This window comes from Syzygium oleosum, unplaced genomic scaffold, assembly GCF_021117445.2.
Source record: "Syzygium oleosum isolate NSW1041296 unplaced genomic scaffold, Sole_v2.1 Sole_v2.13, whole genome shotgun sequence".
In the NCBI taxonomy this organism is placed as follows: domain Eukaryota; kingdom Viridiplantae; phylum Streptophyta; class Magnoliopsida; order Myrtales; family Myrtaceae; genus Syzygium; species Syzygium oleosum.
In genome coordinates, this window is record NW_026607497.1 from 3646227 (window position 1) to 3660287 (window position 14061).

Consider the following 14061-nt stretch of genomic DNA (forward strand, 5'->3'; position numbering starts at 1 on the left):
TCCGATCTGAATCTGGAATTTTATGCGTGAAGATGTAGTCGTTTCGAGTTGTCTAAATTGACCAGAGGATTGAGGCGACCAATCGCAAAGAAGGTTTAGCTTAACCTGAGGAGAGATCTGGATGTTTACTTGTTTGTTGGACCATACTCCATCAAGCCAAGGACAAAGTAAGAAGACATGCTCTGTCCACTCAATTTGCCTTTTACATAGAGGCACAAAGAGGATCAGGCAACATCTTTCGCTTATACAAATTTTCTGCTGAAGGCTGATATAATCTTTGGCTCATCTCTTGCTGCTGATCTTCCTATCACTTCTCGATTCAGCCATCTATTTTCCCAAATTCTAATGTTTTCCCATGAACCAATTGTCCACTTAACTGCATTGGAAATAGTAAATAATAAAACCTTACTCACGTAATTTTTTTATAAAAAAAAATATTTTCAAATTGAGGAACAATTACAGAAAAAACAAAGAAAGACAACCTTGACGATTAATAAACAAGGTAGAAGATACTCTCCTTATGAATAGCAGGTCAAAACAATGCAGGTGTGGGATGAGAATTCACTCATGGATACTCCGATCCAGATGGTGACTGATTCAGGAATATGGGCTTTGGTGGCTAGCCCTAATAAGCCACCGGATGACAAATGAAGCTTATATGCTGGAACTGTCAAGGGTTGGGCACACCCTTGACAGTCCAGGAATTAAGAGCCATTACGGCTCAAGAAAGGCCCAACCTGGTATTCTTAATGGAGACTAAAAACCAGGAGATGGTAATCCAAAGACTAAAATGGAGATTGAAGTTTCAGCACTGTTTTGTGGTGAATCCGAAAGGAATTGCAGGAGGGTTGGCTCTCTTTTGGCAGGATGGAACAAATATAAAGGTTGAGTCAGCTGCTGAGGAGTTTATTGATGTCATTTACGAGGATCCTGAGAGAGGACATAAGAGTAGGTTGACTTTTCTCCATGCTCCAGCTACATTTCAGGCAAGGTTGGCTTTATGGGAGAAAATTCGAAGCCCAAACTTGCAGAACCAACTACCATGGGTTTGTCTTGGCGATTTCAATGAAATTATGTATCACTGGGAGAAGGTGGGAAAGGGAAGGGCTGGGAATTATAGGTTGAATGCTTTCAGAGAGTTTCTAAATGACTGCCACTTGTTGGATTTAGAGAACAAGGGATGTGCTTTCACTTGGGCGAATAATCGTGAAGGAGATGAATATGTTAAAGAGAGGCTGGATCGGGTAACTTGCAATATGGAATGGAAATTTTTGTATCCCGAAGTAGAAGCCTTTGCGCTACCAGCCATCGGGTCAGATCATAGCCCAATTCTATTGTCATTTTCAGCAGAACCAGCGAAGAGAGTAAAGCTGTTTAAGTTTGAAGCTTTCTGGCTAGAACATGAAGAGTGTGGCAGTATAGTAAAACAAGTTTGGAATTCTACAACCTGTGCTGACTTGAGCTTAGCAAGAAAGCTGAAAGTTTTAACAAAGGAGTTGGACAAGTGGAGCAACAGGACGTTCTCTAAAAATAAAAAGAAAATTACAGCTTTAAAAGGGGAACTCCAGCATTTGATGAATACACAAAGTATAAACTTTGAGAGAGATGGAGTGAAACAAATAACTGACCAAATCGAACAATGCTGGAGGCAGGACAAGATGTATTGGGGGTTGCGTTCAAGAATTAGTTGGCTGAAATGGAGCGACAAGAACACAAAGTATTTTCATGCCACAACTATACAAAGGAGACAGAAAGAATTTCAGCTTTGAAAAAGCCAGAAAATAGTTGGACTCGGGAACCTGAGGAACTGAAAAAGATGACAGCTGATTATTTTAAAGAATTATATAGCACAGTGGGGACCCGCAATTTTGATCCAGTTATACAAAAGTGCCCTATTCTTGTATCGGATGAAATGAACCAAAAGCTGAATATTGAAGTAACATTAGAAGAAGTGAAAAGGGCAGTATTTCAATTGGGATCCTTGAAATCACCAGGTCCGGATGGTCTAAATGGTCAATTCTACCAACATTACTGGGAGGATATCAAGATGGGAGTTGTCCAAATAGTAAGAAATTTCTTTGAGACGGGGAATTTCGATCCGAAAATAAATAAAACATATATCTCATTGATTCCAAAAGTGCCTAACCCTGAGAGTTTGGATCAGTTTCGACCTATCAGTTTCTGTAATTTTGTGTATAAGATCTTTTCGAAGGTCTTAGCCAACAGGTTGAAATCGTGGCTCCCGGAAATTATAGATGGCGAGCAAAGCGCTTTTGTGGAAGGAAGGCAAATTCAGGATAATATTCTAATAGTGCAGGAGGTCCTTCATCAATTGAGAATACGTAATCGTAAGAAGAAATTTCAAGCAGTGCTGAAACTTGATATGAAGAAGGCATATGACAAGATAATGACCTGTGTTCGGACTGTTTCATTCAGTGTGAAATTCAACGGGGAGCCTTTACCCTTCTTCCAGCCCTCAAGAGGACTTCGACAAGGTGACCCTCTTTCTCCCTATCTATTTATCCTGATGGCTAACACAATGTCATGTCTCATTAAATCAGCAGTAGAGGAGGGAACTATCACTGGAATAAGATTAAACAGGCATTGTCCAATCCTCTCACACTTGTTATTTGCGGATGATTCCATTTTCTTCTTGGACGGTAAGATAAGTGAGTGTCAGAATATGGCTTTAATTCTGAATCAGTACTGTTATGCTATCGGGCAAGCCATTAATTTGAACAAATCAAGCATATCGTTCTGCAAGGGATGTCCACAAAATTTGAGAAGGAATATGGCAAACGAATTGAGAGTCTCTGAAGTTGAACAGACTGGGAAGTACCTGGGAATACCATCAGAATGGGGGGTTTTTAAGAAGCAAATGTTTTCATGGATATTAGCCCGAGTCAACATGAAATTAGAGGGGTGGAAAGAAAACTTGATCTCCAAAGCTGGCAAAGAAATCCTACTCAAGACAGTGGTTCAAGCGTTGCCTCAATATGCCATGTCTATTTTTAAAATCCCAATATCTATTTGCCAAGCCATTGAAAGGCGAATAGCTTCATTTTGGTGGACAAATAGTCAATCAAAAACGGGACTACACTGGAGAAAATGGGAATTACTGAAACAACGAAAAGACTCAGGAGGAATGGGATTTAGAGATCTTACATCCTACAATAGAGCTATGCTTGGTAAACAAGCATGGAGACTTTCACAGAATATATCTTCTTTATGGTGTAAGATTCTAAAAGGAATCTACTTCCCTCATGGCTCATTTTAGAATGCTGAAAACGGATCCCGACCCTCTTGGGGTTGGCGAAGCATCCTATTGGGCAAAGAAACTATTTCACCTTCAGTAATGTGGTCAGTGGGTAATGGAGAGAGTATTAATATAAGAGAAGACAAATGGCTTAAGAGAGGAATCATTGGCGGACCAGCGAATTGTGGTGAACCCACACGAGTTTCTGAACTGATTCTAAAAGAGGAAGATAAATGGGATGAACAATCTCTTCGTAGACTGTTTGATGAACAAATTGTTAGCGAAATTCTAGCAACTCCTTTGAAAAGCCAAGACACACGAGACAAGTTGGTGTGGACAGGTTCAGAAAATGGTCATTTCACAGTTAAGAGTGCCTATAACAAGGATCGACAAATTGTTTTGCAAAATACAGGAGAGCGTTCATCAACATCGTTTCAGCCACCCCGGGAGTTGTGGAACAGAATTTGGCATATGAAAACCCCCCCAAAAGTCAGAATCTTTTTGTGTAGTCTATGTCAAAATGCAATCTCAACCAAGGCGAATTTATGTATAAGGAATATATTACCTGAAGATTTATGCCCATTTTGCAAATCTGAACCTGAGACGATAGAGCATTTGTTTTTGCTTTGCCCCTGGACCTCACAGATCTTGGCGAATCCTGTATTAAAAATTAAAATCTCGCGAGTAGGCTTGTCAAGAATTGAAGAGTGGTTACTGAAATTCAGGGACAGAGCAGAAAACACACCGTCCTTCGAGATTGTTGCAGGAGTCCTCTGGTTTATATGGAGGGCAAGAAACGACTTCATTTTTCGGAACCGACGCCCAAATCCAAAATTTCTCGTGGAATCAGCACAGAATATGCTCAGTAATTGGTGGAAATGGAACGGCAAAGAAAAGGAACCCATAGCAGGAGAAGAAGCCCTACCTCGACGCTGGACGCCTCCAAAGATCGGAACTTTAAAGGCAAATGTTGACGGATCCTTCGTCGAGGGGTCGAATGTAGGAGCCTTCGCCTGTGTCGTCTGAGACGCGACTGGAATTTTGGTGGATGGAGTAGCGGATCTGGCCCCGGTATCATCTGCAATACACGCCGAAACCCTAGGGCTGCTCGCAGCTCTCTCTCTCCTTGAAGTGAAAAGAGACGAAGAGATTGTACTAGAGTCTAACTGTTTGACTTTAGAACTCAGGCGGGTCATGGGCCGATTCAAGAATATCACTTTAGCCCACTGCACTAGAGAGTCTAATAGAGTAGCTGACTGGATTAGTAAAGCCCATAGATTGAATGTTTTACCTTCTAATTGGGTAGCCCAACCTCCCCACCTCCTTTGGGATTTACTCTGTTTTGATGCCCAGTAGTGGGCCATGGAAGTTGAGACTTTCGGTTTCAATAAAATTTTGTTTTGACAAAAAAAAAACATGTATATAATTTCCCATATAATCAATTAGTGATGGCTCTTCTATTAAATACATAATTATATATAGCTCAATTCTAACATTTATAGTTGAAATTTGCATGTCAATAAGCATGTAAGATAAAATTAAGGGCCCATTACCTTAGGATTTTAAATTAAACATAAAATTAAGCATATTACTTAACAGCGATAATTCTTATTAATTTAAATTTATTATCAATTTTTACAAGTGAAGGATCATTAAATATATGAAGGGGCATTATAAATAATTTTTTTGGTTGAAAAAGTGAATACAACATTAAAAACCACCCACCCATGGGTAGCTAAGTTGGTTAGGGCGTACTTGGGATTGTGTGGTTAGGCGCACTGATCCCAGGTTCGATTCCCCAGCTGAGCACTTGTGATTTAAGTGGGGGCCATGGCGGTGGGTTGCTGTGCTAGTCTCCCCCGAGGAATAGTCGAGGTGCGCGCAAGCTGGTCCGGACACCTCGGTTACCAAAAAAAACAACATTACAAACCAATTGATAAGTGGCGACAGGGAAATCCATTTCCGAAAGCAAGAATATCTGACCTGATTGGCACAAGCGATGGCCGAAGGTCCTAAAAGTGTGAATGAATTTGGGGCCAGCACAGTTGGTCGTCCATTATGATTGCTCTATAATGGCATTGTGCATTTTCAAAATGAATTAATGTTATGCAAAAATCATCATTTTATTATATCCACAAAATTGAGTAAATGTACTTAGACTAAAGCTTGCACAAGCTGCATCTCCAAGAAAATGGTTCAAAACGGCAACAAGTCCCTCCTCCGCTCAACGCAACAGCTTGTCGTTTAACTGTTCTCCGATCAAATTTGAATACTCGTCGTCCGCTCCATGATTCATTCCACCGATTTCTAATCCTCAACGTCTTCAATTTCTTTCGCCTTCTTCTCTCCCCAATCCAGCGCCCAGCGGGAGCTAATCGCAGCGTAGAAGAGGACACTCCAAAACATGCCCGCCGGTTGCCGCATCAGAGCTCTCTGGATCCTCAACGGCCACGACGCCGTCGTCTTCTCCAGGTCGCGCTCTCTCTCTCTCGTCGGTTCACGCATTTTCATTCGAACTGTCGGTGGGGTTACCAGTTTGCGATACCGATGCTGTTTAGGGAGGCTGATTGCTTTGATTATGTATTTTTCGATTTGATGATGCTGGTGTCTGTTTGTAGCGAGACTGGTTTACGAATTTGGTTTGCAAAGTGACTGATGGGACATACGCCTCCTGTGGGCATTATCGGTTAAAGCGTGTAGCGATCGCTTTTGGCGTGAAGGTGAAAAAGTTGTTTTTTAGTGTTGTTTGCGTTGCGGCTTGCTCGGTAGCTCTTGTATTGTACTTAGAGAAGGACTTGGGTTTCTTGCGGAAGCCCGAGTAGTGTTGACCTTTTGTGCTTTGTAGAATGGATTGAGTCCGGGAACCATAACAATGACAAAACCGTCTCCCCGCAGAGGCTCGAACTGTACGGTGCTTGGCCTGCTGCTGTGGGTTGTTTACTGATGGGTGTCTTGTATTTCTTCTTTTGACTGGATGAGGTAACAGGAGGTTTCCGGTGGTGGAGAAGCAGTGGCGGGCGGCTTGCAAAAGTGAGGGCGAGCGCAGTGGCGGTGGTGTCGACGGTGCGGCGTTGCCGTATTTGCCGTCTGATTCAGAGTTGGCTTCTTCATTTGCAGAGAGAAAGAAGAGGTTTGTCAAGATGTTAATACAATGAGTCGAGAGCTCCTTGGTTTCACTTGACGAGTTTACTTGGATGTTTGCTTATATTTCTGCACAAACTGAACACTTTGGTAATAATCATATGTCAAAACTGCATTTGCATGTTGTTCGCTTATGTGTGTCTGATGTAGATAGCGTCCAGGAACAATCATTTGCACATTATGTCTCTGTCTTGTCTCCAAGAATTGATGCTTGGCGTTTGTTCCCTTAAGTTGCTATAAGATTGGCTCATAATTTGCATAGTAAGAGACATAAAAAATTTGGCGGAATTTAGAGTCACTCTTGTTCGAATGCCATGGGTTTCGTTATTGAGTATATGAGGAAATGGCTGCATTCTTGATAAAAAATGCTTTATGAGAATGGACAAAATAAGAGTGATCTTTAGTTGTTCCAAGTTTAGAGTTAATTTGGTTGTGATCTGTTAATAGTATCTGCATCACTCCGTAAAATTATGCACTGGTGTAACACACCCAGTCTAAATAATGATAACGGGATTAGATGGTTATAAGTCTTGCATGGCTATTGAGAATGCATATTGCAGTTTACCTATTTCTACTGTCTTGTGACTTCAATAATTCCCTAAATAATTTGACATCATCCATCTATGTTTAGAGAAGGATCTGTCCGTGGATTTGGCATACGTGTGTCTCAGTCTGCTGAAGGTTCAGATTCTTGGGTAGATAATCCAGTTATGCGTCATGTCATTAGCATTTACATCAGCAAAGAAGAGGCAAGAGAAAATTATCTGTTGTGGCCTTTGATCCTGCATACGAAGAGTCAGTTCTGCATCCTTGTACTGCCTTTGGTTGAGCTTGGACATTTAGATTCATATAAGGTATTATGCAAAAGATCTGATTGTGGCAATGCTGTTGGAGGAGTGGATGGAAGTTTATCTTCGCTCCTGCTTGATCTTCCATCAGTTACAGGGTATGGTAAGTTACTCATTTTGTTAGTTAGGAGACATTAGAAATTTCTCTCTCACACGGTTCTGTGGCATCAGGCCATCAGTATATTTGTCCTCTCTTTTTTTTTTTGGTAAGGTTGTCCTCTCTTTTGTGCAGTAGATAGTTAATAACCTATTCTTCTTGCTAATATATCTATCTAGCCTAACTAGATTGTTCTATAAGTTAAAGGAAATAATTGAAGAATGCTTTGTCATAGTTAAAAATGTTGAATGCAAAGATCATATCACTTGAAGGCTGGTTCTGATCTATGGGAGTGTTTTTCTCATATCATGCTCTGTTTGGGCTATGCCTAAGTTTTAGTACCTTAACCAAAAGGCAAAATTTTACATCAAGTTGAACATTCAGTAGATGTCCTATCCATTTTTTTCTTTGTGAGGTTCACTTTTCCAGTCCAGACAGGTATAATCCAGATAACAGGCACAGTTGTGCGTTAGGCTTGTAGCAATGGAGTAATTGTCTCCAGATTGTGCCGGTTTGTGCTTTATATCATCTAGAATCATTTACATGCCTTTTCTTTCACTTTGACCACCCTTGAATTACTGAATCCTATTTGAAGCATCGAATGATGGTGACCCAGCATTATCCATTCTCTCTCCTTTAACGATTGTTTTATTTTCTCTCACTGGCACTAATTGTTTCCCCGTAATCTGTTTTGCAGGGCATTCATGGTAACACATGCCATTGGTGAGATAATTTCTGGGGATATGGCTGAACCTGAAGTGATTGTGAATGCATCCCCATCTGTGGGAGGGTTATTGGATTCCTTAACTGGCAGCATAGGTATATCATCAAGAACAAAGCCTGTGGCAGCTCCAGTTGCATCTTCAACTCCCTCCAATACTTCTGTTGGCGCTGTCTCATCAGATGCTATGAAAATTGGTTCAAGGCCATTGGATAAGGATGCACTAAGGACTTATATTAGTAGCTCGATGCCCTTTGGTCAGTGATGTTTACTCTGCTTATGACAGTCGCTTTCGTCGCCCCTCTTCTGAACTGTGCTTTTCCTCTTTCTAGGATTGGCTAATGGTTTATTTTTTTCTATTCTTCAAATATAGGTACCCCTTTGGATCTCAATGCTTCCAATATTTTCACTATCAAGCTTAATGGTTTTTCTTCAGCAGATCTGCCTCCTGCAGATGTCAAACAGCCTGCATGGAAGCCATATCTTTACAAGGGGAAGCAGAAAATACTTTTTACAATTCATGAAACTGTTGCTGCTGCCTTGTATGATCGTGATGAAATTCCAGATAGCATTTCAGTGTCAGGTCAGGTTAATTGTCGAGCAGAATTAGAAGGACTGCCTGATGTATCCCTTCCTTTGACAGGACTGAATAGCAGTCGTGTCGAGTCTTTATCATTCCATCCATCTGCTCAAGTTCCAGAACAGGGTGCGGATAAACAGTCGGTGATGTTTTCACCACCATTAGGTAATTTTGTTCTGATGCGCTATCAAGCATCCTGTGGGCTTGGACCTCCCATAAAGGGATTCTATCAATTGTCAATGGTTTCTGAAGATGAAGGTGCATTTTTGTTCAAACTAAGCTTGATGGAAGGTTACAAGGCTCCTTTGACCATGGAATTCTGTACTCTGACTATGCCTTTTCCTAGGAGAAGGATTATTGCGGTGGATGGAACTCCTTCAGTTGGAACTATTTCAACTACAGAGCACTCTGTCGAGTGGAAAATTTTAGTAAGTGGACGAGGTCTTGTTGGAAAAAGCATTGAAGCTACCTTCCCGGGGACAGTTAAGTTTGCACCATGGCAAACCCAAAGGTTCCCTTTTGCAAAATCATTTTTCGGAAGCATGGAAGAGGAAGATAGCGATGTTGACACAGAACCCACCAATAATATGGTCAATGTAGAGGAATATCTGATGGAGAAAATGACCAAGGATCTCCCTCCAGTCGATTTAGAGGAACCATTTTGCTGGCAGGCATACAATTATGCTAAAGTATGAACGTCTGGGTTCACTTGAAGTTAGTTTATGTAGTTAATTTTCTTGTGATGCATGCATTTATGGCTTCACGTATGTGGTTCTGTGTGCATCTACAAAAGCTGTCTTTTCTTATGAAGAGAAACCCTAGCCATTCTTTCCAGAATAGGTATTCATGAAATGGTTTTCTTAGCTTAGTATTGTTTGTCTACTTGAAACAGTGTTGGTGCACTCTTGACTGGACTCTACTGTTCAACTAAATAATCACTTGTTCATAGTGTGAATAAAAAAGGGAACTCATTCATCAGTGAACCACTTATATAACCAATCCCATGCATCTTCTGTCGGTTAGAGATATGTGAGGTGAGGAATTAATCATAGAGGAGCCTTGTTAGAGATGTCATAGAGTCAGCACGCAACAAAATAACTTGCCATGAACAATTTGGTTGCAAGAATAGCAAATGTTCTAGAGAGGATTATTCGAGATGTTTTGTTAGGTTTATCGTTGATTCACTACCAGTACTTGGTTTTGCATCTCCATTTCAACTAGTGCTTCACATATTTATCTCTTGCAACGGCTGTGGGAAATTCTGTTATGGGCTATTGTTTGCATGATCACAGGTGTCTTTCAGAATTGCTGGGGCATCATTGTCTGGGATATCCATTGATCCCAAATCTGTAAGATTCTTTCCTACAACTTGCTAAACTCCTTTTGGCTTACAGAAGAAAAGTTACTTTGTTGCTCTCCTGTTGCAAAAAGTTTGGTGTACCTGTTAGATTCTAATTTTGGAGAGGGGTGCAGAAATGTATTGTTTGCTTTTTGAAATACCTCTTCAAACTATATGATTTCCTTCTTTTGTCGTCGTCAGGTACTAAATAGTTGAATATTCAATTCAAGAGATGTGCATGGCTTGGTATGTCTGTCTTATACATGTTCTTGTTCTACGAGGCACTGTGAGACTGGAATGGGCTATCCCTGAATGAATCTGAATCATATTCTACAATAGGCAGCTATTTTGGGCTGTTCAATTTGGAAAAGCTGACTATATCTGCCCATTTGTAGTTTTCAATTACCCGAGAAGACTGGCACTTGAGTTTTTGCTGTTTGCAGATATGGGACTTCTAAATATTTCGTTTTATTCTCTTTTAAAATAATATGGAACTTTGCAGCATGAGCTGCTCAAAGATCTTCTCTAATTTTTTAGTCAATTAGTAGGTCATCCTGTTCAATATTGTGAGGCATAAGAAACAGCCACTAAGTTTTCGCTTTGTTATCATGTCTTCCATTAATGCAGGTGAGCATCTATCCTTCTGTTAAAGCACCAGTGGAGTTCTCTATTCAGGTAGCAGACCTCTTCTTACCAAAAACTTGAAATTGGCTTTTTATTTCCAGTTTGCTTGAGAGGGCCAGTGTAATGAAAAGAAAAATAATACACATTTTTGTCAAACATGTGATTCAGGCCAGAACTAGAACTATCAGTATCGAAGCAAAATGAACATCTTATAGGCTGTTTATGGACTTCTTATCACTATATCTTGATTAAACTGTGTCGTTGTTACTATGATGGGGAGGCTTTTGCAAGTGAATCAATGCCCCTGTTAGACTTCAGTGAACCATGTGCTAGCAGTGTTTTCACGCTGCTTGATTTTAAACTCTTGAGGGTTCAAACTTACAACAATGGACAGTATGTTGTTTGTCATTGAACATGTAGTGCATGGGTATGCAATATTAGTCAGAAAGTGGATATGATGATATGTTTACCAAAAATTTGTAAATCTAAGTGGTTGGAGAAGGCAATTTTCAAAGAAATATGTGCTCTTTTGTCTACCAAAGTGATGCATTCCCTTTGTGAGATAACCAATATGACATGAAGGAAAGACAATTTGCCGCTCAGTTGCTTTCCTGGTGAACCATGGTAACACTGACCTTTTGTGGAAAGTGATCAGATATGAAAGTTTGCCTTGTACATCTTTTCAGGCCTCAAAACTTCTTCAAACAGCAATCAATTTTTTAAAGCCATGGTTCTCATATTTTTCAATTTCTTTTGCAGTAATCTTGTTTGCTTGCTTATAACAGGTGACTGCTGGGGATTATATTTTGTGGAACACATTGGGCAGATGTCCCTCTGTAGCAATGCCAAAATAGACGAAGTCATGTAAAAACTGTGGATTGCTTACCGCCTTCCACGACTGTTGTGTGAGAACTCAGAAGGAACTTCAACATTGGATCTACAGGTGTTATTTCATTCATTCTGAACCTACTTGTCTGGTAACTGAATGGAACACAAACAGACTTGAACCTTGTCTATGATAATAACAACATTGGTCCTTGTCTAATATGCAATATCATCTCTGAACTTTCAGTTAATTAGTCATGGAGATGTCTAATATGTAGTGTTGTCCATGAACTTTTAAATTGGTTCAGTTAGATCCTTAAATTTTTGTGGTATGTACAGTCGTCATTTTGAACTTCCAATTAAGTGCACAAAATTGTCTGTAGTAGAGATTGCAGTGTTGCTTTCATTATTCGTTTTTTCCTTTTCACGAAAATTTGGGAGATTACAAACCCTGAGATCATTGTTAAAGAGGATTGAGTTAACGAGAGCTTCTATTTAAGTCAAGCTTTTGGTTTTTTCGTGTTTTCAAAGACTCGAGTGAAGAAAACGTTTTCAATTCGAAGTGTTTAATCCACATTTATAACTTTCTCCATCCAACATGAGTTTATAATAGATTGGTGTCCACTTGAGCAAACTTCCTTCATAGTATTAACGAGAAGATGACATTGAACATGTAGTTCAGGGATTTTGAACCAATTTAATATATGTATTGCACATTGGATTAAAGTTCACAAAATAGGAGTGTCATTATCTTCATATGAGTTAATAGCTTCAACCATTGGCCCTCATTGAAACTTTCTCTTTGGTTGCGTCCACCTTCCATCCCAGCACGATCGAGTTCATCACTTCGAGCTCAGCTGCCTCAAGTTCATCAATGCCAAGCCCATTATGAGTAGGAGATCGAAGCACCGACCTTCCCTTTTTCGTGGGGGAGTTTTACACAGCCGAATCCAGTGTTAAAATAGTCGCAAGCGTGCGGAATTTGTATGATCTATACCAAAGTACGTAGATGTTAAATGCGCTTCTAGCAATGTAGGTGGTACTTAGATAAAGACTACAGTTGGAATAGATATTAAATGCACTTCCAGCTTTTGCCGAAAATAAGATTTCTTCGCTTATTAACCTTTTGGATTAAGCTTCCCGTTCCTTTATTGTTTAGAAAAAATCAAGAGAATATTTTCACTGCATTTTCCAAGAATCCCACCCCACTCCCATCTCATTTTCTTCGCATTCTTCTTCTTTCTCTCATGCCCCCTCTCTCTTTAAATTTTTTAATTGATATATTTTTCTGGAAGCATAGATTATCAAATAAGAAAAAAAAATGAAAATCGTATACAATTGCTCTAAAGGTAAAGATCGATGATACAAGTTTTCATTTCTAAATCATTCTTTTAATGTCTCCTTGTTTTCAGAAAAATAGACACGAAGACATGAATTTCTTATTTCATCAATGAATTAAAGTCCAATTTGAAGATTCATATTTTTATTAGCTTGCCTCCATATAAAATTTACAAATTGACCGTAAATATTGCAGTTCTTTTTAAAAGTACTTCGAATCGACAGGACACACTTACTCGCACTGCCTATGCATGCATGCACGAAGCATTTCGCGTACGTGGTATCGAGGTCACTCATCCTTGACATACATCACATATTAATTAATAACCAGAGAAAGCTAAGATCAGATTTTATTAGGGATATAGATGGTACAAAGCCGTACATACTAAGCTCTCGACATACACGTAATTAAAAACAAAAGATAAAGATAAGAAAGCCACACGATGATGTGGTGGTTTCCAGTCTCTCTACTCCTACCGATGTCACCGTGTCTCGCAACTCGAAGAGCCAGAAGACACAGTCACCTCTTTATTGAAACGCCATTGACATTCTCATCTGATCTTAGTTCAGAGCTTCAAGCCTCGACTGCTTCTACCACATGGCTCTGATGTCGCAGTACCGAGATTCAAACCCGCACACGTTGTTAAGGTTCCTCACGCACCTCGTCACGTCCTCTTGCGATCCCTGACCTCCGAACCCGCCTTTCTGCTCCCTAACGACCTCCCTCAGTCCCTTGCACCGGCATGGGTCGTCCAGCTGCCTCAGCTGCTGGCAGCACGGCCTGAAGTGCCTCGACTGCCTCAGCTGCTGGCTTGAGCACTGGCATTCGCCGTACTGGTCGCCTCCGAATTGGCGTTCGCCGTACTGGCCGCCGCCGCACCTCAACACATCCTCGAAGAGCTGCTCGCAGCGGTCGAGGTCTTGCCTCTCGATCTGCTCGTAGCAGCTCCCACCGCGGCGCTTCTGGTTCTCGGGCTCCTCGATGTCGACCGTGGTTATGGTGGCGCGGTTAGCCGCGGCGGCGTGGGACATCACCAGGAGGACTCCAAGGATCGCTGCCAGGGTTGCAATCTTCGCCATTGTGGGTTATTCACGAGAGAGTGAGTTTGATTCTTGGGTATGATTGTTTTGTGTTTTGGTGAGTGATAAAGGGCAGTGGCGGGTGGTTTATATAGAGGAGCTCTAGGGTTTGCATGTGGAGTACGTGGATGGTGAGATAATCAGCCAGGGCCCAGGGCTTGTCATTTTGGAGGTGGTGGCCTCGTGCATGGAGGAAACGGTGGGTTTGTACT

At 40.8% G+C, this 14061-nt stretch overlaps 2 protein-coding genes across 4 annotated transcripts; one reads left to right on the forward strand and one right to left on the reverse strand.

Annotated features, from left to right (window-relative positions):
- The first annotated feature begins 5485 nt into the window (after positions 1–5485).
- On the forward strand, positions 5486–11804 carry LOC115675077 (AP-5 complex subunit mu-like). 3 transcript variants are annotated; one of them, XM_056316959.1, is made up of 9 exons: positions 5486–5728; positions 6243–6386; positions 7029–7343; positions 8040–8320; positions 8437–9332; positions 9936–9992; positions 10610–10657; positions 11392–11482; positions 11516–11804. In XM_056316959.1, exons 1-8 carry the CDS (start codon positions 5661–5663, stop codon positions 11458–11460), a joined length of 1878 nt encoding a protein of 625 aa, XP_056172934.1. In that variant the 5' UTR covers positions 5486–5660; the 3' UTR covers positions 11461–11482; positions 11516–11804. The 3 variants fall into 3 exon arrangements, with proteins under 3 accessions (XP_056172934.1, XP_030453552.1, XP_056172935.1); XM_030597692.2 differs by having other exon boundaries at positions 11392–11804; XM_056316960.1 differs by lacking the exon at positions 7029–7343 and having other exon boundaries at positions 11392–11804.
- Positions 11805–13360: 1556 nt separating this feature from the next.
- On the reverse strand, positions 13361–13849 carry LOC115675164 (2S seed storage albumin protein-like). The gene has a single exon (XM_030597770.1). The coding sequence runs from the start codon at positions 13847–13849 to the stop codon at positions 13361–13363; it is 489 nt and encodes a 162-aa protein (XP_030453630.1).
- Positions 13850–14061: the final 212 nt, after the last annotated feature.

Coding starts and splice junctions, on each gene's coding strand:
- LOC115675077 (XM_030597692.2), top strand. CDS start 5,661: ATGCCCGCCGGTTGCCGCATCAGAGCTCTCTGGATCCTCAACGGCCAC. Junction 7,344..8,039: donor GATCTTCCATCAGTTACAGG/GTATGGTAAGTT, acceptor TCTGTTTTGCAG/GGCATTCATGGTAACACATG. Junction 9,333..9,935: donor AGGCATACAATTATGCTAAA/GTATGAACGTCT, acceptor GCATGATCACAG/GTGTCTTTCAGAATTGCTGG.
- LOC115675164 (XM_030597770.1), bottom strand. CDS start 13,849: ATGGCGAAGATTGCAACCCTGGCAGCGATCCTTGGAGTCCTCCTGGTG.